Source organism: Dermacentor andersoni, chromosome 9 (genome assembly GCF_023375885.2).
Source record: "Dermacentor andersoni chromosome 9, qqDerAnde1_hic_scaffold, whole genome shotgun sequence".
Taxonomy (NCBI): domain Eukaryota; kingdom Metazoa; phylum Arthropoda; class Arachnida; order Ixodida; family Ixodidae; genus Dermacentor; species Dermacentor andersoni.
In genome coordinates, this window is record NC_092822.1 from 34,975,693 (window position 1) to 35,000,115 (window position 24,423).

The 24,423-nt window shown below is 49.0% G+C and overlaps 2 protein-coding genes across 2 annotated transcripts; one reads left to right on the forward strand and one right to left on the reverse strand.

The window, feature by feature from the left end:
* The first annotated feature begins 1,519 nt into the window (after nucleotides 1–1,519).
* LOC129380076 (uncharacterized) lies at nucleotides 1,520–4,897 on the forward strand. Its single transcript, XM_050175470.3, has 2 exons — nucleotides 1,520–2,446; nucleotides 3,506–4,897. Exons 1-2 carry the CDS (start codon nucleotides 2,153–2,155, stop codon nucleotides 4,622–4,624), a joined length of 1,413 nt encoding a protein of 470 aa, XP_050031427.1. The 5' UTR covers nucleotides 1,520–2,152; the 3' UTR covers nucleotides 4,625–4,897.
* Nucleotides 4,898–14,356: 9,459 nt separating this feature from the next.
* On the reverse strand, nucleotides 14,357–15,957 carry LOC126527608 (iripin-2-like). Its single transcript, XM_050175415.3, has one exon. It carries the CDS (start codon nucleotides 15,756–15,758, stop codon nucleotides 14,550–14,552), a length of 1,209 nt encoding a protein of 402 aa, XP_050031372.2. The 5' UTR covers nucleotides 15,759–15,957; the 3' UTR covers nucleotides 14,357–14,549.
* Between the last annotated feature and the right edge of the window lie 8,466 nt (nucleotides 15,958–24,423).

The window sequence follows — 24,423 nt, forward strand, 5'->3', positions numbered from 1 at the left end:
GCAAGGTGTCACGCGCGCACAGGTAAACATGAACACACATCGCCCAATGACAGCGGGAACTGTCTGTGAAAACGCTGGAGTTAGGAATCGCGGCAGCAGCAGCAGGCGAATTGACCTTCGTGCATCTCTCGCTTCAACGCGAACGAAACGTCGAAAGCACAGCGCATACGAAGCTACCGGCGCTATACGGGCACTCTGCAAACATCGCAGATCGCTTTCAAGATGAGGCCCGCGCGGGCACGCATTTTGGCCACGTCGCAGACCGCTTTGAAGACACGAGCGCTGGCAACGCGTCCCCACGGCGTCCGCCAAATGGCTGTTTCACATGGCACGATTTTCATCAGCGACACCGCGAACTCCGTCGCTCAACGACCGCCGCGACGTCGTGGGCTCTCCGCGACTGGATTCCAACAAGTTGGTCGCGCCGTCGCCGAGTCGCAGCGATCGGCGCGACGTGGGAGGAGCAATGTGTGACGAAACAAAACGCCGTCAAAATAGGCGCCGTCCTCTTTTACCGCGCGTTGGTAGCTCTGTGGAGCAATGTCGCGCGCCAGGTTTTAGCTATGTTTTAATAGGACGTACCCACCAACGCTTGCGGCTTAGGAGCTTCATGAACATTTTTCTTTTCTTCCACTTACACAATTCGTTTGAAAGGAAAAGCTGCACGCTATCCAGGTTGGGAGAAGGACGCCGCCTTCAACATAAGGCACGTACCCACTTGATCGCCACCGTCGTCAACCTCTTCGTCGCTAAAAACTGCGCCAGCTGCTCGTGCATGCACACTCCGTAGTAGCTTGTTCTTCTGCAAAAGCAAATACTCATCCAGGAAAAAAGTTTTCGCCTCCATAGTAACAACAAAAATAGAGTGTGCTAAACGGAACCACCCCACCGACGCCGTACAAGCCGCACGCTCAAACTTGCGGTGTTGTGTAGCGCCTCACTCACCGTATCTGCAAGCTGTCGTAAAGTCTCAATGCGTTTGAACGTTAAAAAATGGTGTACCCATTCTATTATCGAATAATAATAGGAAAATTCAAATATTTGACTAGTTTCCATGTTGTTCTTATTTCACGATGCAGGCATGGATACTTCGTGAGCAGGAGGCAAGCTTGCGCATCGCTGCGACGAAAATCGCGCTGCCGCAAACGCATGCTAAAGCCGTCAGCGAAAATCGCCCAGCGACGTGCGCGGCAGAACCATTTATTTTCGCCCCAATCGCGCCATGTGAAACAGCCTAAAGGCGTCTACTACGGCATCCGCGATTCGCGTGGCCAAGGCCCTAGCAGACGCCGCGGTTGTCTCCACTCTGTACGGAGCGGCGGGCGAGGAGAACATCGAGACGCCGCAGCAGCCGCCAGAGAAGACCGCCTCTCCTCCCTCACCTCACCCCCATGTCTCACGCTCCACAGGAGACGGCAAACATCCGGCGTTCCTGGCTCGCGCACGCGAGATTGAACCGTGCTCCCCGGCTCCCGCGCTTTCACTCATACGAAACATCACGGCGACGGCGACGGCAGAAATCGACGTGGAGCGTCCATATAATTGCTCTCGCAGTAAAGGCGTGGCAGAAAAGGCGCTCTGTAGGAGAAAGCCAAGACAAAAATGGAACACTCAATTTCCGTTACATAAACGAAGTTGGCCCGTCGAAGCTGCCAAATCGCAAGAGGGCCACCTCGCGGCTGCACTCTGTTATCGCCGGCGAACAAGGAGGAAATGTGGAAACATGCACGCGTGCAGACCCGGAAGAACGCGCATGCGCACAGGAGTCGGTCTCGACAACAGGGGGTGCGACGCCATTAAGCGCGGAGGGCCGATTCGCCACGCTCTCGCGTGTCCCGCAATATTTTGTGGCCGAGTGTATACGTGACAACGGAGCAAGCCCAATGTATATGCACCTGCGGCTGCGGAATCCGTGGCAGATATATGGAACGGCTGTCAGCGACGATGACGAAGCACTTGTTCCCCGCCGCGTTGCGGAGGTCAAGGTGCGACAAGTGTTCGTCATTGAAAGCGATAATTCGTGCAGAGCTGATTCTATCTCTCGTTGACGCTACTCTAGCCAAAGTATGAGACCACTCAGTAGCGATAAGCTCGGTATAAAAAGCCACCGCGCTGTTTGGTGAGCGTAGGATTCGAGCCTGAAGACAACGCCATGCCAGATCACGGACAGGGACGAGTGCACCGTTTTCGCGACCACGTCGTCGCCGGCGTCAACTGGCGACCGACGCGGTTCGTCGACGAGCTTCCCAGTTCACGTGTGTGCGGCCTCTGCCGCATGATCCCAAAACGAATGGTGCTGTTGCCGTGCGGTCACGCTCTTTGCCAATCTTGCCACGCAGCCAGTCTCGAAGAGGGCGTTGGCCAGTGTCCATTGGATCGAGAGCCATTCGAAGAAGCGGAGTGCGTCGGTTATGAATTCCCTGCCAGGAAAGCGAACACCGTGCAGGTGAGGAACTAAGAAACAATTTCTGTTGCTTTCCTTTGTGTGGGGTGGGGGGTGGGGGGGAGCTGAAAGCAATTATGCATTCGCATAATTCTGCTGCGGCATATCTGCAAGCCTAACGATTAGAGTGCCCCTTTTACTATTGCCGAACGCTAATACACAAATTCACCCTGACTAAATGTTACTTTTTAGCGTCGATCAAAACTAACTCAAACTCGCTGTAGGCTCATGTGAAATATTCTGTTGAAACTATTTATTCATTTCTTATTGCGACAGATAAGAGAGAAATGCAAGAAAACTAAATACTTTGAAATGTGCGACGTCACACTGACGTTTCGGGGTTGTCGTTTCTACGCTAAATTGAAAGGCAAATCGGCGATAATTAATCAGGAGACTGACAATCAGTTTCTATTCATTCTTTTTTCCCTTGACATTCGCACTGAAACATCAGAAAAGTTGCGTACATCACAAAATAACTTAATTAGATATTCTTCTAAAAACTATTGCTGTATCTGAAAAAGTACAATTTCTGCAAATTTTTGTTTTAAGGCATTATTCCGCAAATTGCCCCACCCCCGCCGCGCCCCCAACCACCCTATAACAGCTATCTCGGCCCGTAGTGGGTGAGCGCATCTATCGGAGCAAGCTATAGCAAACGAAAACAAGATGGCGGTCTACACTGCACAACAATACCGCTGTCGCCAAAGATAAGCTAGGAGCTGAAGAATAGTTGGAATATGGCGTCCTTTCTTCCTCGATTCTGGCTTGCCAAGCCTGCTTTTTCTGTAAGAGCAGATAAGTTGCTATTTAGAAGCATAATTAAGTGATTCACGTTGACCTAGTGTCCATGTTTGATGCATCTTTAGTGCATAGACAGCAGCAAATGCTACTGAGCGATCTCAGCATATTTACTACTCCATGGAATCTCGCGTATGCACTGGTTCGCACCGGAATTCATGTAAAGGTACGTTCTAAATGTTAGGGACATGGGTGCAACGCGCCTTTAGCAAAAAAAATTGTCTGCCATTGAAAAATTATTGTTTTCTTTTGTTTGCTATTAAGGTGTACTGCTGGAACGAAGCGCACGGCTGCGAGTACACGGGCACCATGGACTGCATGCTGGAGCACTACGAGAACGAATGCACATTTCACGCCGTGGACTGTTTGCGATGCGGCGAGGGAGTCCAGCACAAAGACCTGCGGACGCACTACGTGGATGGATGCAGTGGCGGTGTTTCTTCCGCGATCACAGAGTCCTCGGAGCATACAGCAGTGACCCTTGCAGACGTGAACGCTGCCCTTGAAGATGTGAAGGCGATGTTGGGATGTCTCAACCACGACCAGCTGCTGCCAGTGATTCAGAGTCAATTGAATGAGCTTACGGAACAAGTCAGAACCCAGGAAGCCAGGTTAACTCGCGAGCTCGGAGCATGCGAGCACAACTTAAAGGGCGAGATGGCTCAAATCGCCGCCACGATTTCATCGAACGAGTCGCACCAGCGGACCTCTCGGGAAAATCCGGAGGATGAAGCTTGCGCTTCCTCGCAGCTGTCGTTGCGCTCGGAAAAGGCGCTCATACTGCGAAAGTTGGAGCACTTGGCCCACCTGGAACACTCGCAGAAAACTTCCCCGAAGCCTAATTTCGGCCGTGTAATTGCTCATTGTAGCATTTTCCGCGGTGGCGCTGGGCATCTATGCAGTGCGCTGCCAACGACACTCGCGTTGATTGAAGATATTGGGAACGTGATGTATGACCTGACCCTGGAAAACTGCGAGGAAATCATTCAGTATCGGGGATTCAGAAGAAAGTTTGCCGAGATTACGGTGTGGCACATGAGGGACACGTACTTTAGGGTGGCCGTTTGGAAGCACTGCGAATGCTCTCCGAACGACCTCACTGTTCAGATCGAGTTTAACGGGATACTGGCGGACTCTAAGTGTTTGCCGCCTATTTGGCACGTGAGCGTGCTGGATGGCGTAAGAGACAAAGTAGATTTGACTTCCAGTGCGAGGCTTTGTTTCTGCGGGCGCTACGATGACTCATTGGCACACTTTCACCTTCAATTTCGCACAGACACTGCCTTGCTTAAGTATGGCGGTGACCTCCGAAATGGAAAGATAAAATTCTATATCGTCCTCAACTATACGGCAACGGACCACGGGATCATAGGAGCACCCTAACGTTCGTCATCGCAGAATGAGTACTGCACTGTTGAATCTTCCTTGCCACTTGCAGTGTGTGTGTGTGTGTGTGTGTGTTTGTGCGTGACTACCTTAGCGAACTTTTGATATCCTTTCTCCTAAACAAAGTTATCGCTGCGAAACTTATTTTTTGAGATTTGCTATCCTTTGTAAATGTCAACCTATTGGTTTAAGACTCTATATACTGGCTGTTCATTCAGTATATTTATTGTGATAATACAGTTTGTGTTATTAAATATTAGTGCTTCTGGAGCGGTTTCTGACCTTATGGCGTCCACGTCGATACTCTTCGCTCTATTAATGCCGTGCGGCTCCTAATACGATTGAATGAATTTGTGGTGTTTATTGGCGGAAGGGCCAGGTATGGCCAAGGAGCGCCAAGCCAGTGTTGATGAGTTTGCAGTGGAGTTGCGACTTCTATGAAGTTGGTGTGACGTGGCTGTAAAGGGGCCTTATCCTAATACGATTGCTTTCAAGGCGACGTTCGTGTTTGATACTACGCTGTAGTACTGTGCGTTGTCCTGTATCCGAAATGCAAGCTCAATGTTAACGTTCGCAGTGCTGAGGCCTTCATTGATGACCTTGAATCCTATTTTTCACAAAGCTGTTTGTACTCCGCCGTCGATGAACAGTGTATTCAAAGCTCTAATATCGCACAAGATCAGATCATCCACTGATACATCAGCTCGACTGGCCATATAATTGTCGTAGAGGGAGATAACGTCTTGAGCCGGGAATATCTTGTTTCGATACTTCTAGACTGGGATGCTCTTTAGACCAAACTACAGCTGCTGATGACGAGCCTGCGTCCTGACAACAGAGTGAGTGATCTTCGTAATTCTACTGGCACGTCTGCCCGAACAACTGACAAGATTGTGTGGATCGATATAAGGGAAGCTTTCTGTGATGTTTCCTTTGAGGATAACTTGCGGTGATGTTGGCGGTGACGGCTTCGTTTCTTCAACGTTTAGTCCAAGACGAGAGTGGTGAGTTCTTGTTAAACGTTATCTTGCGAGCAATACTGCTCTTTGCGTAGTACACAGGACAGGCAGGGTAGGTGTTTGCTTGAGGCGTCGTTGTACGGCATACTTCAGAGCCTTTGAGGGGGTTGAGCATATTCATTGCCTCACATGACACGTCGCATCTTGGCAGAAGCACCAAACCATACTTGAATTACTTGCCAAAACCACAACTGGCTTAGGGAAACAAACGTGTCCCTAAATCTAAGCGCACGAACGTTCTTTTTTTTTTCTTTTTTTTTTCGCCTCTCGAAATGCGGCTGTTGCAATCGAGATCAAACCCAAGACCTCGAGCAATGCCACAGCCGCAAAGCTACCGCGGCGGGCCCAGAAGCGTTGACGTGTGGTCGCTGCCGTAGTGTCGCCTAGACCCTACGGTGCGCTTCAATGCGGCTCTGCGTCTGCACTTCCTATACACAAGTTGTCCGCTCAACAAATTTGGATGGTGTGTATTTTTCAGAAATAGTAGAACCGTACCGTACGTCGAACTTAAATTTATACTGTCTGCCCACAACCGCTGTCGTGTCCATAGTAGTAGCGTTTCCTTGCCTTCTCACCCCCACCCCCCCCCTGGTATGGGAACTGCAAGCGAAGAGTGGCAAGGCTGTTATTGGAGAGCTTTAGTTTAGGAGACGCAAGCGGCTTGCGTACTCAAGAAATAGGGCCCACGGTACTGCGCATGCGCAGACCCCTACGTCTGAGTCTGCGCATGCGCAGTACCTTCACCCCTAGTTATTGCGTACGCAAGCCGCTTGTGTCCCTTAAACCTACGTCTGGGTCTGCGAATGCAGACCCACACGAAAACTCTCTAATAGGGTTTTAGTTTAGGGGACGCAAGCGGCTTGCGTACGCAAGAACTAGGGCCCCCGGTACTGCGCAGACTCAGACGTAGGGGTCTGCGCACGCGCGGTACCGTGAGCACCCACTTCACCTGCTTGTCATACGACGTCAAAAAAAAAACACGAAAACTCACCGCGTCGAAGCGACGTGTACGCGTTAAAGATGCATTAATGTGCCGAACAAAACGGAATTTTTTTCTGAATAGCCGCAGGCTGCCCCGTTCGGAAAGGAATAAAAGATGGCTGCCGCCGATCTCTTTGGCACTGGCTACTGGAACCGGCCGGAAAGCATGGGTTTATTTGCGCACAATAAAACTTTTTGCGTTGCCGTGTAACCTTTTCGAGCACTTTCGGCACGTTTGCGACCTCTCTCTGCCCCATTGCCCCACCATATAGCTTTCTTTTATTTACTTATTTACCTACCTACCTACCTACCTTACCTCACCTTACCTGCCCTTAACTTACTTACTTACGTACTTATTAAATGCGAAACATTTCTTCGCGGACGTTTGCCACTTTGATACTATATATCTATCTACCTAGCCGCCTACGTCCTGGTGCTCTCGTGGTCGTTTCGTTAACTTGGTATGTATCAAAATTGGCCTGGTATGACAAGAGCGTGTGACGAACACAAATGCTAGGTCATGACATGCGCGTCATGTAGGTCATGAAACAGCAGCCTACGTCTTGGTATGTACCAAAAGTGGCATGGTATAACAACAGTGCATGACGAACATAAATGCTAGGTCATGACATGAACGTCATGATATGGGCATCATGTAGGTTATGAAACAACCGCCTGTGTCTTGGTGCTGTCGTGGTCGTTTCGTTAACTTGGTATTGGTAGGCTTCCTGAACACTGCTTCGCACAAGATCGATTCCCACAGGGCGTGGGATCTGCCGGCTTTTTTTGTTTGTCTGTTTGTATGTTTACTTATCCATTATTAGTTGTTGCTTTGTTATTCACGGTTTTCTTCTCATTGCTTTCTTACTCTCACAAAAGCGTTGCTTATTTAAGCTGCGACGTTCAAAGTGTTAATTCCCTTATCTTTGTACACCCAATTCAACCACCCGATTCATGGCCAATCCCCCACTGTACATACGCGCCACAAGCACTCAGGACAACAGCAACAACAACAACAAAAATGCGATCGGGATGCAGTAGCAGACGACAACACTTTGCAGCAAGGACGGCTGAAGTTCATCGTTGCAATTTTCCTCTTTGTTCGCCTGCCAGAGCGCTACTTAAGCGGTGACGGCTGCAGCAAAGGCGCACTGCTTGTATGAGGGCAGGCATGTATACGTAACACGGTGTAACCGGAGTTTGGGACGCACCAGTCGGCACACATGCCGAATGGGTGCCGCAGAGAAGCGGGACGATGCCCAGTTATACGAAGTGGAGCTCCCGTTAAGTGTCCGCTTCGTTTCGTTGACGAATGAGATGTCTTGATCGCTGTTTCCTTCAATTCTACCCTTGCCGTAATACTGTTTCTTCACCTCGGTAATAAACACGCGTCGTTGGAGCAGAGTTATATCTTAAACGACTCGACACGGCGCGTTGCCGACACACGTTGCAGTGATCTTGCTACGACTCAATACAGGTGACACTGCCGAATATTACCGCCGAATCTAACTGCCGAATATAACCGCCGTAAAGATATCCTCGTGAAGAGCAGTTGTGAGATTGTTAATGGAAATGCGCACCATCATCAACGAATTCAACAAACGCGCAGGCGAATAAAAGTGCGAGTTAGCACTGCACTGCTAATGCATGTCAGCTGCGTACGTTGACGAACTGCATTTCCCGCTGCAGTTTTCGCATTCTGAAATTCCCGAAGTGGCCTGGTCGGAAACGCACAAAGATAAAGCCTTGCCTACTTCTGGGAATTTTATTTTTCTCGACTGCTACGGTAGAAAAGAAAGCACCACGAGATATTTAAAGACGAAACAGGGCTGGCCAAGCTACATGGGCGCTGTTGGCATGCAAGGCTTAAAGCCAGGGCGCGTTTAGACCTTTGTCGCCTAGGCATTGCACTCCTATGCAGCAAAAGACAAGGAGGAGTTCAATTAAGTACAAAATGCCCATGCGAAAAAAAGGCAATCTGCGTGGTAAGTCTACGCAGACAGGATCAAGGTGTAAGGACTCCACAAACATGACGCCAATTTTTCAGCGAAAATCAGACAGCAATGTCCCAAATTTGAGGTTAGCCCAACACCAAATTTCAGGTTTGTCCACCCCCAAATTTCAAGGTGGCTCACCCCCAAATTTGAAGTTGACTCATCCCTGAATTTCTCTTGGGCCACGCCTAAATTTCAAGTTAGCCCACCTCTAAATTTCGAATTAACCGCCCCCAGATTCGAGTTGGCCCACCACCCTCAAATTTCAAGTTGGCCCACCCCTAAATTTTAAGCTGGTCCACCTCTAAATTTTAAGCTGGTCCACCCCTAAATTTTAGGTTGGTCCAACCCCAAATATTAAGTTGGCCCGCCCCAATATTTCAAGTTAGCCCATCCTAATATTTCAAGTTTGTTCACCCCAGCATTTCATTTGGCCCGTCCCCAACATTAAGTTGGCCCAACCTCACATTTCAGTTGGCCCACCCTTACTACAGGCTTCCCCAAGCATTTTCTATGGAACACTATGTTCCTCTATAGGCATGCATAAATTTGATCGTATCGGTATTCACTCTGATCATTTCTTTAGTTGTTTCTTATCGCATATAAAGCTACCAATCATCCACATTTACATTTTATCAACGATTAAATGTATTCGCAAATCACGCATTTTTGTGCACATACAAGGCACTCAAGTTACGGTGTGACATCTTGCTGGGACACTCGCCAAACAATGCTTGCGCATTGAAATACGTATAGCACACCCGATTAAACCGGATTAAATCAAGCAGGCTAGATGACAATTTGTCACCGCCCCATTTCAAAGGGCCTGCCAATAAATCATCATCATGACTACACTTATAATTGCTATCGCTCTAAATTAACCACTACCCTACGAAGCTTTCGCCAACTGTGAAAGGCACTGGTTTAAATGACAGCCCCCTGAGATCTAAAACAGCAAAAATCCGAGAGAGAGAGAAAAAAAGGTTTATTTAATGTTGGGTGGTGTGGTGGAAAGGCCCTCAGTCCAGAGCCTCGCTAGCGGCATTCTTCAGTGCAGCGCTTCTGCCAGCCACCCGGCAAGGGGTTTAGGGTAAAGATTTGTAGGGGCAGGCAGGGAAGGTGGGGTATACTTCTACGCATCAGCGTAGAAGTATATGCCGTCAGGGTGTCTTGCCGTGTACCTCTTGAAGTAGGCAACTAGCTGGCGTCGTCTCTCCTTGCCTCGTTCTGGATTCATGTGGCGTGGCAGTGGAGCTATGGTTAGGAGTTCGCGTTGTTTCGGGGTTAGTGGGCACGTGTTCACAAGGGGCGCAGCTTCTGGATGATGACCGACGCTATGTAGGATGTGCGTGCCTTGACACGTGCGCTGCAAACGCAGTTCTTGGTGACGACGATGAATGCCGACTCGTTCCGCCACCGTGTTATGGCAACCGATGTCAAGGAGGAGCTTAGTGCTGGCACTAAACGGGATGCCGATGGCCAGCTTTGTCGCCTTCCGCATGAGCGCATCAAGGCGATTGATATCTTGCTGACGTAGATTGGTATAAGGCAGGTGATAGCGCAGGCGCGACATAATTAGTCCGTTTCTTAGTTGAAGCATATCCGCCTCTTTCGGCCCATTGGCTCGGTTGGATACCCTACGCATCATGTGCAGCACCTGTCCTTGCCTGACGAGGTGCTGCATCGTCGCAGCGGGACCTCCATCTTTCTGGATTTGGAGACCGAGTAACTTAATAACTTTTGGTTGGAAAATCGACACGCTTTCGTTTACAATTTGTATGGTGGGCGGTCTCCATCTTTTGTGATGGACCAGTAGCAACTAAGATCTAAGGCCAATAGTTTGAGCAGCCTCATGCACCCTGAGAAATGTTTCACAATCATGTGAACACTCGGAGAACACAAGGTGAAATTTTAATATGCGAGGAATACTAACGTATATAGTAGTGATAACTAGGCCTCCACCGAACTTTGCTAAGTTATTATCAAATGTTCGAAATAAATTTCGATGCAAGTTCTGAAACGTAGTTCATGGCTTTTAAAAATGTAGATATGTTCGCAGTTGAAACGTTTTTGTTTTAAGAAAGTTTACCGAGAAGCCTTGTGTCACTGTTGACGTTAAAAATGAGTGTCCCACATTGGAATGCATTTAAGATCGGCTCCAACCACACCATGTGCACTCCTATGGATTTTATTCACCACCCAGTAATGAAACGACACTAATTTATTGTTGGAATAGTTTGTAGGAGGAAAACCAAGCTTTTGCTAAACACATGGCAACATGTTTATAATTTGACAGCTCGATTATGTGTAACTGTGTGTTTATATTTGTCTCAGCAATAATATGTTAGTGAGATCGTGAGAACTCTCAAATTGGTGCAAAAACGTGCACGGTAAATTGTGCTCGTTTTTTTTTTTTTTTTACTTTGGGGCTTTTTTATCAACGGCAACACATTTAAAATAATTTCCCTGCAGCAAATAGCACAATTATAACCCTTGATCTAAATCACTCGATGAGGCAGCCAAGAGCAGGCAGCCTGCCCGAAACGTCGTCGGCTCGCCGAGGGAGGATGGTCGACGAAACCGGTTAGCAGACGACACACGCAACGCCATAGTGGCGCGCGCGCGCGCCTGCGTTCGCTTCTGGGAAAAAAGAAAGCAACAGTGCACGCGTCAAGTGCGGTTGATTCAAAGCGCCCGAAGCCGCCTTGACGCACGCAGAAGAAAGCGTGACGAAATTCCCTTAAGACCCTTGGAACAACACTACATACGCGACTTCACAAAGCGGGGGCGCATGCAGTGACAGGGCACATTACAGCCGCGCCGCGGCAAGACGAGCAAATCATTTCCGCCAATCAAAAGTGGGCAGATGATTTCCGCCGCGTAAGTCAGGAGCATCAGCCGACGACGACCGTTAGCGTAGCAGACGATCCCAGTTTCGAGAGGTCGTCTGCTATACAGCCTCTGCCAGCGTCGTCTCTAGCAAAAACGGGCGCCGTCTGTTGCGAAGAGCAAGTGGGCGGAACAGTTCCGCGAGTAAGCAGAAGCCGGAAGTGGTGGCGCAAGTGGATTGATGGAAACAATGGCTTTCGCCGCGAACGCCTGGAACAACGTCCGGGAATTGCTTCTCGTTTTGCCCTCCGCAAACGTGTCGACGTACAAATGCGGCTATTTTGCGACGGTAAGTAAATACGCGCCGAGGCCCCGACGAACCTCCGAACGAAAGTATGCCAGAGCTCCCGTGAACGGAAGCTAAGAGTAAATGGAATGTACACAACGACGCATTTGATCGACCCGGCTGCTGTCAGGCCAATTGGCATTTTCCGGATTATTCGTATTTATGTCATCATACGTTCAGGAGATGCACATGCCAATGCAAAAGCCGCCATATTTGACACACATCTACGATGACCCAACGGCATTCCATTGCCCACGACGACATGACGTGTACGCGGTCACGTGTTCGACTCCCCTTCTATGCAGTCGCGCCATACGTATAAAGCATAATGCAAAAACAAAAGCGTGCCAAACACTCTCGCATACGAATACCTGGTGGCTAAAGCTTTTTGGTTCGAGCGTGATTCATGTCGCTGACTTGCTATTATAGCATTGCACTACATTATGATAACACGCCAGAGGCGTTGGTTGTTGTTACTCCGACGCGCCACCTGGGCAGTGCCAGGAGCCTAAACAGGCTTCAGTAGGCGTTTTTCCCATCTCGCTCTCCGTCCGTGTGTCTCTGTTGAAGCTTTAACGCCATGCACATATACGAACTAGGCAAGTTCAGAATAAGATTTTATTACTATACACAAACGGTTGTGGTTAATTAGAGAACGGAATATAGAGGAAAGGTGCGCGTTTCGGAGTCAGCGACCGAATTGTCTATGGTAGACAGGGAAAGAGAAGTAACGAAGCAATAGTAGCCGCAGTAAAAAAATATGTTAAGTAGCAAACAAATCAGAATGGCAGCAATTATCAGAACATGCCAAGGCATCACGAAAAAAACGCATTTATACAAAGAGGTTCGTAATCAACGAGTAAACAGAAAACTTAATCTATTTTTTAGACGTAAAAACACAACGCAATAGCAAAGACAACTTAGACATAAACGAGACAATGTTTTAACTATTCCGCAGGTAAATCGAATATAATGTCCATAAAGCCAGCAACCAGCCAGCACATCCAAGTCTCCTAATCGAACGTAACAAGTCGTAATTATTTTAATTAACAATGAAAATGCAAACGGATGCATATAATACATGCACAAAAGAAATAAACTATGTTGCGATTCGTCTTACGCAAGATAAACCTCAATTCCGTGATTAAGGAGTGTAGTACGTGTCACTAAGTTCAAAACAAATCGCACCCAGTTCCACAATGAAAAAGCGATGAAATGAATGGTTTACATTGCCGCAGTTAGTTCGGGCTTTGGGCAAGATGAGGTTCTTGTTTCGATCAAACCTTGTAAAAAATAGCGGTGCCAAAATAAGACCAACGGTTCACCATTCTGAAACTATGTCTCTGGAATTGTCATATATGGTTCTAGATCGAAACTGCTGCGCATGTCATTATGGTGAGCCGTCAGCGCACCAGGTTGACGACGATTTCGCTTCTTGATTAATTACATTACTGCACGTATCGCAATTTACGAATTGCATGGTGGTGAGTTTGCAAGAAGTGTCCATTTGAAATTAATCTCCAGAATAACACCTGTTTCTGGAGTTTTTCGCAAAGTGTGAGACAAAACACATCGGCGTTTCAGTTACTTCTGTGCTTCAATGCACGAGCGTTTTTAGTAAATGGAACGCTGCATTTTTTTACGGCATCTGATGTCGCATACCTCCAAAGTGGTGTCATTTTGGAAGTTCATTCCAAGTGGCTACACGTCCTAAATTGCAATATGTAAGGTAATCAACTATTATGTTAATTAGTGAAAGTTTCTAATTAGTTGAATATGTGCTTCGATTTCTCGTGCAAGTAATGTCCGACTCTATGAAAAACCCAGCTCAAGGAATAGCACTATGTTACCTGCAACAGGCCATTTTTAAAAACTCCGTAAAATACGTACGTGTTTATCCTGCTTCGATCTCTTGTGAGATTGTGGCAGTACTATTTTAGATACCTTTACCAGCCATGTTCTGATCGAGTGGCGTTGACGAACGCGGTAAACGGCTGCATCCTTTTCAGAAATTAGGGTAATCGACTCGCGCATGTGAGATATGTGCTTACTTATGTGGGCGTTGAAGCTGTACACACAAGTGTTGATTGAGGATAGTAAAGAACTAAACAAGACTTCTTTTTTTCACTTCCTCCTGCACACTACATTTTTTATATAGAATAACTATTTCCATCTTTTTGTGTGTGTGTGTTCTCGTCTTCATGCCTGTATTTTAACCGCCTCATTCATGGCCAATCCCCCACTGTGGGTATGCGCTAGAATTATTCCGGACGGCGATAGCAACTAGCCTCTCTTTTCCACCGTTGCAGGCGATGATGATGATAATGACCTCAATCCTTGGCGCATGGCCATAAAAGTGTATTGGCCAAAACCTGAGTGACGCAGGAAGCGAATTAATTGCGTATACATTTGAAGCTCAATAAATGAAACGAACAAGAGGAGAAAAAACAAGGAGTTTGTTGTGCCCCTTCAGGCGGCAGTTGCCAACCTGCACTTGTCCTTAGTTACGTCCGGTTGAGTTCAGGTTACATAACCTTAATGATAAAAGACGGGAACCCAATTCTCTATCCGCAGAAAATGATTTATTGGTCGATTGCATTTGAAGTTCCAACGCAACGCGTGGAATTCGAGCGACGACGTCGAAGCGAATGTCTCGCGGTACAATTACGATGTACTAACTCAAGTTTGCAAATTGCTCACACACTCGTGGGGAACGTTTGAGGCACTTTGTTACACGTAAACGTAGCGACGGATCAGTTGAGACTCCTAACTGCCCCCATGAAAAGCGCCTGCATGCTCACTTTGTCCCAAATGAAGAACGCGAACGGGTGCTCGACGCGGAACGCAATGGGAGGCAGGCGTCCAACGCTTGTTGTCTTCCACCTCATACGGACCGACGTGACGGCAGCAGCCACAGTGCCTTCCTCGCCAACTTCCACCATGGCCTTGTGCTTGACGTCGGACACCGCCAGGTCGCTCCTGCCGCTGATGCCCGAGAAGTCCGCACCGTTGCCAAAGGCGCTTTCGAGCCCCAGCCGACGGAGCGGCTTCACGAGGTCGTAGTCGGTACGCAGCTCGAACTTTGGCAGCCACAGCTGGACATCTCCCCGTGTCAGGTGATTCACGATCTTGTCCACCAAGCCGGTTGTCAGGCGGGCTTCGACCGTCCGCAGCCCGGTCCTGCTCTTCGGAAGCACGATGACCATGCTGAACCTGTCTCCCGCGTAAGGGACTTCCAAGGCCCTCGCCTCCAGTTCGTCCACCACGGCGTAGCCGAATCGCCGACGAATCGACATGGTGGCCACTTTCACCTCGTCTCGACCGTGGTTGTAGAAAGGTAGCGGCTTGGTGTCCCGCGCTCGGAACTTGGTCACCCACGTCCCCTTGAAGTAGACGGCGTTGATGAGAAACGCGGCGGTGTTCATCGGCAGAGCCTCGTCCAGGAGCTTCGGGATCTTTCCCTCGGTCTTCTCTTTCACCCATTCGTTAATTTCGGCCGTCGTACTGGAGCCATCCCGAACGAAGTCCACCGACCTCACCTCTGCTTGGAAGTACTTGACCACGTCACTTCTGTACTGGTCCAGGATCTCGAAGTCCTTCTGGATGAGGACCGTGTTGGCTATGTCCAACGTGGCGTTTGCGGGCTTCGTCTCGAGGAGCGACTTGTACGCCGTTAGCACGACGTCCCTGTCGACCAGCCCGGCGTTCGAGAGTCCCAGAACGGAAGACAACTCCTCGAGGGTCTCCCTCGCAGCTCCGGCGTACAGCATTCCCAAGGCGATGCTGACGCTCGCGGGCGAAAAGAAAACGTTCTGGTCCGCCGTCTTCGAACAGAGTTCCTTGAAGAGCGCAACGCCGAAACCGTTGTTGGCCCGAGCGTGCCGAAGTTCGGCATCTTGTGCGCAGGTTGGAGCTAGGAATGCTCCGCACAGCAGGACTGCGGCAACGACTGAGGCCATCATTGAAAGCGCCTGTGCTTTCGAGCGATGCGAGGTGCTTCACCGGCGAACGCTTATAAGCAAGCGCGGACTTTCACATTGTTTCCTTATCACTGCCCGCGACAAACATCGCTTGAGGACACTCCACGAGTGAGCATGCGGAACGCCCCGCGATTTCCGTTATCGTCTTGTCCGGGGTCCTCGGGTTTTTACGGATAGTTGTTCATTCATAGCACCGTCAAAAAAAAAAAAAAACACTGATTACTTTCTGCACGGTTGAGGTATAGAACTGAGTGTTTCCCACGAATTAACCACGCAATGTCGTCGCCTGGCGCAATTGGAGAGCACGTGTTTCGAAGTCGCGACAGGATGAATACTTGGACGAGTACATTTCAATCCCCATATGTTATTTCAATGCAGCGAGTTGTAAATTATATAGAAAACAAACCTCTCAAGGTTTGTAACGCACACGGTGAAAGAAAAGGGGGGTATTGCGATTGAGACAAATTTAAACTAGTGCGATAAAGTGTCGGTCTTCGTAAAAAAGTGCGACCACTGCCTTCTCCATTAATTGTGTGGTCAGTGTTCGACCAACAACTGCTAGCGCCCGCAAGAAACTTCCGGCTGTTCGGATGCCACGATTGGACGTACCGAATTTGTGCCCCAGGTATTTATTTATTTATTTATTATTTATTTATTTATTGAGTGACTAACATTCCAAAGCAAGACTGGGGCTGCGCAGGACACTGTCATAAATGGTTCCGGATTGTATTGAACATTTTAGTCCTTAAATGGGCGCCTGAATGTAAGTTACATAGGCGTTTTTGGCATATGATATTTTGGGCAAGGGCGGCTTCCGAGCACACCCATCTCTTTCCCACCTAGTGGACACGTCACTAGTGACGCCATAAGTGCGTCGCTTTGTTTCGTTTCGGATTTGTATTGAGTAGGACGCCCGGCAACCGATAGCGGTCGAAGCGACGCCGTCGGCATGCCACCGCGGGTCACTTCATGTTCCCAATGGAGGTGTAGGGAGTTTCCGCAGCCTGGTTTGGTAAGAAACTTCAGCTACCTTCACACGGGGGGGGGGGGGGGGGGGGGCAGCGCTTTAACACCAGGAGATGGGAACTCCGTATTGGACCCTTTTCGCGGAGCAGTTTGTTCTAGAGAAACGAGATGGCGCTTTCGGCCATCTGACAGATGGCCGTTCTGTCATTGACAAACAATGACAGAACGAGTAGCGCCGCTACCTGTCATAGCAAGTTTCGCGCACGTTATCTAAACACATCTACCCCAACTGGCCCGGAAACTTACGCCCACTCTATCGCCAACGTGTCAATAAGCGAACGGGCGCACACTTGAATATATGCGCACCATATACGCAAAATAAATGACGGACTACACCGATAGCGCACGAATGGTCGAAGCTGAATGTTTCGCGACGGTGAACAAGAGTAAGCGAGTTACTAGAGTTATTTGCTACAAGGTGTTACAATGTACAAAACGGCTACGTTTCAAGCCTTCCGCGCACCAAGAACAAATATATCGGAACTGTGCACACCCGCGATCGATTAGGCAGATATAATCAGATAGTGACCGCATTAAGGAAATTTACTGACTCAGAAACGCGACAAGCCGCCGCTTCAAGATACTTGCCAAATAAAGAGCGAAGAGCAAAACACACTAATCCTGATTCAATTCATGAGCGGAAAGTTTGAACAACTTGGAATACATATTTTGTCTCGCTCTTAAAACAAGTACCATATACGCTGCTCGCGAGGTTTGGACATAGCTCAATCCGCTTCCAAAGCGCTTTTGCATGTTCTTTGAACCTGTGGCCAAAGCTTGGCCAAAGTCAAATCATGTCACAATTCCGCCAGGCCACGGCCGCGTCTCGCCCTCCATCTAGCCCGGCCGTGGTTAGGCCTACAATCAGCGCCAATTTAGAGACATTTAGCTTGTCCGCTTTTCCGGCAAACCGGGGTGGTGGGCGGATTTCCGGATGGGCGGGGGCGTAAACATGAGCGACCGGAGCAATGCAGCCGCCTGGTGGCGCAGAGCTCAACCAGACAAACACTGCTAAAATTGCCGCAATCTGCTATATTCTGCTTCGCTGCTGGTACAAATCTACCGTAGCGGTGTAATTGTGAACACGATTACGCCGCTGTCGAAAATTTACTCCAGCGGCTAAGCAGAATATAGTAATTGAGTCGGTGTTTGTGTAGTTCAGTTTTGCACCACCAGCTGGCGCCACCAATCTGGCCGCTCACGTCTATGCCCTCCCGCTCATCCGGCAAACCGCCCGCGCTTGCCGGAATACTGGTACAGTGTACCTATTCTAATACACTATAATACTGGACGCACTAAAATTCTCTAATGTCTCCCCTGGCGGTGCACGGCGTAAAACAGTAAATCGCAAACAAATCAAAGGCGGCGGTGGCGTCACGTTACCCTCCTTTCGCGCTCCACCCTCCTCTCCCCTGACGGCCCTTTGCGTCTTCGCTTCACGGACCGCCAAGTGTTAGCGCTGACCGCTGCCAGCGGCTAGTTTCCCTGTATATAGCATATACAGGAACACTAGAGCTATTTTTTTTTACCTACACTTCGTGCAGGCTCGTGTAGACGAGTGTAGTGTCGGGCTAAGGCTATGACGTTGTTTGCTGCACTTAGCTGGCTGGGCTGTAGCCAATCAGAGCAGACAGCGCGTCGCCTTCTGCATCAGCAGACTAAAAGCACCTGACTCCGCACTTTGCCTGACTTCGCACTTAATAGCTGCGCATATGCTCTTGATTGAAATGGAATGTCAACGTACGAGCTTCCCTTGATCAATAAATCTAGACAAACTCTAGCGAAATACGTCGCGAACGCGCAGTGCACGAAGACAACTTCTCAATGCGTATAATACAGCGCGGAGTCTGAAACAGCCCGCACCATCCGTGAGTAAGATAATTTGACCTTTTTGCAAGATTAGCTCACCTTAATCTGTGACACGTGTTCACGCCAGCACTTCGCTACGGTCCTTGTAGCGAATATTCACCATCGCCGCTATATCAGCGCCGACAGTCCGACAAAATGGCGCCACGCGTTTGCAACGGCAGCCTGTTATTTGTCGTCTGCTGCCTACACTCATCGAAACCGCAGCATAGAAAGTGTAGATTTCATGCTGCACTGCAGCTATAGAAAATATGGCTACGTGTAGGTTGGCGGAGCTACACCTTTCTACACCAAGTAAAAAGAATGGCGACTTCCTACACTAGAGCGACTTCCATCAGTCAGGAGAACGCGAAGGAGGAGATCTGGAGAGAAAAGGATAGATTAACAAGATTTTGCGATATTACCAAACTCTATTAAAATCGGAGGCAAGTATTACCACCGCTTCACACTAAACTGAACAGAGCTGAGTGCGTTACTTGGAGGCGACTACAAACAGAAACTTATACGAGTCCCGTGCAACTAAAATCTTTCTACACCGATATATACGAGAGCGATATGTGCAAGCTATGCAAGTCTGTTAGACCCACCCTTCAACACATGTGAGGATGTGAAATATATTCAAGATAAAATGGCAGTCTCCCCGGAAAATCTGCGGGCGCGGTGGTCGGCCGCGCTGCTCAGCTCCAGGACCAACTTTGGGCCGTCCAGAAAACCATGGAGGCCGCACGGGAGCAGCAGCTCCCAGTGGCCATCTATGTAGGCGGCCCCAAGCCCGGGCCTCCCAATGGGCGGATTCCAAATAAAGTTATCACATCACACCTACTACCAGCGACTAAAACCTCTTGATAATTTGAAAGTAGCGACGCCCTCCTCTCCTCGGCGCTTTCCTCCTCGATTCTCCTCGCGCGCGCTGCGCACGGCACGCTTTTTCTCCTTGGCTCCCGCGGACAGGCTGCAGCATTCGCTGGAGGCGCATGATTTTGGGCCAATATGCGCGCCTCAGTCGGTGCAGTGAATTTTGAAAAGTGGTGTTAACAGCATCGAGAATGCCGGGGGTAACGTACATGAGAAGCTTGGTTCCTTCTTAAAGCCGTATGAGTGGGGCATACTGATGTAAAAGGAGTTTTGTAGCGAGTTCTATACAACAAACATTTTTTTTTTTTCTGCCACATGGTGGGATGCTTTACTTTGTGCACCTCATTTAGTATTGCTTGTGACCCATGCCTCTGTGTACGGCTCTTTATTTTTTGTCTTGCATGTGAGCGCAAGTACGCCGCAGGTATTATATTCAGCGTACCTTATTATAATGAATTAGTCGCGAGTGCATCGTCCTTCCATGCGTTTGTCTCCTCAATGTGAAAGTAGCTTTTGCGCTGTGGCCTCCAAACTAAATGGGACGGTTACACAGTTTCAGTGCGAGCAAGCGTGCGAGATCATGTGAACACACCTTACACCTTGACTGTACCCGCGAGAATACCAAATAATAACCGTCACCCGCTCATGCGAGCGTGGCAGCCCAATTCAAAGCAAATTCAAGGACTGAAAAAAAAAAAAACGCTACGTGAACTAGCTAGTGCGCTCAACCGCAAAACCGCAGGTATACTTGCCATTAACTTTTTCAGGGCCTACATTAATTGCATCTAAGTCACTGGCGCACGCATCGAAGTAAGCTGGAAAGGGAGCTTCTCCTCAAGCCGCTATTTCGACTTTCAGTAAAACAGGCAACGTATCCTAACAATCACAAAAAAAGTGCGATCGAGAGGCTGTATCTCCGCACACAATTGTTCACATTTGAAAGTAGAACCTCTAGTGCTGCATTTCCGACTGAATAGCAGTGACGACATGCGAGGTGATCGAGTCCAGGCAGAATATTCAGTATACTGAGGACAAACCCATTTTTCTATGCAATGTACACGAACTGTCGCAGCAAAAACGCTGATGAGCTGGCCGGAAGAATTTTGAAAAATGCAGCGTTGGGGGATGCTTGGATACGAGCGATAAGAAAGGAGCCTTATCTCGCAAACAACGCCGTACTCTTTCGGAACAAAGTTCTTTCGGCCAATGTTGTGCAGCCACTGCTTTTTGCGCAAGGCCGTCACACTTTCCTTGTGGTATCATAAAAAGACTGCATAACCGGCTTCAGGCTTCTTGGTGCAGTCGCATGCGCTACAGCACGGCATTCCGTTAGCACTACGCCGCAGGAAACACAGCGTGCAACGTTCGCTGCGCAGGGCCGAGAAAAATGGCGCCAACGAAAAATAAAAACACAAGCAAAACGCGGGATCCGCGCGTTTCCTACGGCAATGGCAGGGAGACCAATCGTCGTGCAGAAAAACAGGCGCGAAACCGTTTCCCGCGCAAGGGCTGAGGAGGAGTCGAGGAGGTCGCGCGGCGGCAGCAGAGTTGGAAGTGTGACGGCACTGTCAAATTATCGAGGGACTTTACCAGCGACAGGAAACCAAGCACAAACCTTAGTTTCATTCCTTTCTTTGAACACATCAAACGAACTGTACGATAAACTAAGCCTCCATCAAGCAAGAGTCGCAAAAAGAAACTGAGCGGAGTTCGTTTGTAGTTGCCGCGACTACGCGGAAATGCTCGAATAACGGAAATGAAACGCGTGCAGAACAGAATATCGCTTACCTGTCATCTTTTGGGAGTCGAAAGAACCTGGCGCGCACCGCAGAGCCGCACAAGCGTTGTGATGCCCCAACAATGGACGTCTCGTCGTTTGATCCGAGATCGTCTGCTTCAGTCGTTTCTCAACACCCCGCAAATTCGGACGGTTCCGAAGTTTATCACGGTCAGTCTTTCAGTGAAAGCAGCAACTGTTGCCAAAGCGAAGGAACACCCGCACAGCACTCAACAACACTCACAGCAAAGCAGGAACGGCTAAGTCAGCTCTGGTCAGCTGAGCTGGGCATCCGTCAGCAGTCGCCGGACAGCATCCATGCCGGACTGACTATCGAACTGAGGTGAGGGGGAAGAAAAAGCACTTTCGTTTCTTTCACGCTGTAAAAGTTATTTTAGTTTATTAATGCATTTGTTATAAAATAACAGTGAAGCCATGACAAACACAAGTGATACATTTCGATTTACAATATTTATGAATTCATGACCAAAAGATCTTCCGCGCCCGCTCACCCGCTTACATACACACTGCGCCATCGGACGTGAAGAAGGAAAACTAGATTTTTGTTTTCTAAGCAATTCTATTTTTCCCCACCAGGCGGTAACTTTTGAACGCGCAGGTTTTAAAGAAATTGGTGAATTTTGATAACTTACAACACAGTTAAACAAAAATAAAAAGCTGAGCATGGTGGCAACTGCCATCACCCCGTTTCAAAGGGGACCCATGGGGACCCTCCTACCTTCCATCCATCCATCCAGTCTTCTGTGGTTTCGCGGTTTCGCTATGGTTCCTAGCATCGTGGCTCCTAGTTTCGCGATCGTCGAAGTATAAAGCAAAAATAGCCGCCTCTGAAAGCGGCACGCGCGCTTCAAGAGGTCGCAAATCTCGCGATCCCGCTGCATCTGCGGTTGATATTTATCGATGGATCGAGCAGCAGCGAGTCTGAGAATGCTGCCTTTTTCGTCAGACTTTGAAAGCGATGACAACGCAAAGCAGCCCGGCACGCCCAACTGTAGTGCTTGCACTTGAATTTTTGTAGAGGAATACCTGTTCAATGAAAAAAAAATGTTTTTTTTTTTTTTCTGAGATAGTGCCTATTAGACGGCAATATATTTTGTATTGTCATTTTGAACCTGTCACCTTGCTGCACACTGCATGCGCTGTGGCTGCGAACCTTTGTTTAATAAAGACTAGACTGATGGCCAGGCATTCTGATCTAGCGAAAAGAAATATCGTAGAGGCGTTTGAAATGAACAGAAACTAAGATTGTGTGAGCTGGTCGCGTTGTGAGCGAAAGAGATACTGTTCTTCTCATGGTAGCGGTGGCTTGTTACGCTGTCAAGCGATACGTGATGCTGTGGTGACGTTACGCTCCCTTTCCGTCTTTTATTGTCCGATCTCGTTGGCGCTGCCATGTTTGATCACGTGGTGACGCGTCCATTGCTTGCCTCGACCGCCTTCATTAATCTGTGTTTACAATAGATGTGCATGACGCCGGTGCGGCTTAGCAAACCGCTATTTCGAGAGATATCGTAGACGGCGACTAAGTGGTCCACACTAAGCTCTGGCCACAGGTTCAGAGAACATAGAAAAGCGCTTTGGAAGCTGATTAACCTATGTCCAAAAGGCGCGAGCAGCGTATGGGGCTCTTGCATTGCCCAGGGGGCGCTGCGAAAAAGGTGCTAAAAAGCGCCCTCTGTCCTAAAATGGGTCGTACCAAGCTCGGTCGTCTGCTTCGGAAAGCACGTTTACAATATGGACCCGCCACTTTCGGTTGTGTTGTATCACGGCCTACAGCGAATATCGGGCGCCGAAGATTTTTTCAGGAGTGGCACGCTGCGCAAAGGCAAGAAATTATGCAGTGCCGAATACGTGTATGCCGTTCAAGAATTAAGCGGCGAAGTTTTAGCGCGGTGTCAGTCGCAAGTGAAGCGAGTCGCGTACGAAGTGGAACTTCAGGTAAGGTTTGCACGCTGCTAGATTCAGGCGCACAAACGCGAGGAAATGCTTGCTATAAATGAATCCACAGCAGCGATAAGCAGACATCATGTGTACGGAACTGCTCGAGCACACGAAGGTACGCGCCGCGACGGCAGCGGTCTTTCGACATGCCGCGAAACGGCGGGTCTCCTGCAATCTTTGTTGACTGCATGCCGCTAAACAAGTAGTTAGGCCTCCGTTGTAGTAGCGGCCATCTGTCCCTTTTAGTAACTGGTAATAACTGATGCAATGCATATTAGCTCGCAGTAACGTGCGTGCGAATCGCGCTGCAGCGCGAGCTCGTGCGCTGCTCGCTTGATGTAGCTTTTAATGACAATGCTCGAGCATCCATCTGCTGTAATCAATACTATCTTGCTGCGCTGCCTCAACATGCTGGCTTGAGGTCAAGTATGAGCACATTTAACTCTCTAACCTGTGCTGCTCGTAGTGGGGTAGTGAATTGTCACCGAATCAGCCCGGCCATTTCTGGTCATTTGCACACACCTGGGCACTTCATCACTTCGCACCGGTCGAATTGTTAATTGTCGCTGTGGCCGGGTTTCGAATCGTGAATCATCAGCCATGCCTGCTGCTATGTCGGTCTGCCGTCGGGACTGTAGGTGCAAAAGACCGAATTTTAGAACGCAGATCTATAATCAAGCAAGCTTCAAGACAGGTGAAGCAGTCAGCATGGCGCGAAGTTTCGCTTACCCAGCGCGACGAACTGCAGTTATTCCAGCGCGCCCGACGCTCCGCTTCGTGAGGCCTTGAAGGGAAACGATAGAATCGGATGTTGGGATTCAGGCCGTCTTGTTCATGGCAGCCCACGACGCAGCAGTATTGACGGTGACACTTTTTCGATGCTGAGCTAGGTCCCTCCGGATCGGCGTCGCCGATTTCTTCTGCTTCTAGCATTACGTCCCACGGCACACGGGGAGTCCGTTTTCGTTAAACTATAGGCTGCGGCCAGCTCGCAGCGTGGTCGACGTGGTCTGTGAGAAGCGACGAGCCTTTTCGCACTCGCAACAGGGCAGAAAAAAGTGCGAATCGACGCAAAACTCGGCCTAGAAACGTGCTTCGCCATAGCCAGGGCTCAATACGACCCAAGCTGGTACGACCCAGATGTCGTTTCCCGCGCCGCCA

What these genes read in the sequence shown, in the direction of transcription:
- LOC129380076 (XM_050175470.3), top strand. Translation starts at nt 2,153, where the DNA reads ATGCCAGATCACGGACAGGGACGAGTGCACCGTTTTCGCGACCACGTC. An exon ending in GGAAAGCGAACACCGTGCAG is followed by an intron (nt 2,447 to 3,505) that starts GTGAGGAACTAA and finishes TTTGCTATTAAG; the next exon opens with GTGTACTGCTGGAACGAAGC.
- LOC126527608 (XM_050175415.3), bottom strand. Translation starts at nt 15,758, where the DNA reads ATGATGGCCTCAGTCGTTGCCGCAGTCCTGCTGTGCGGAGCATTCCTA.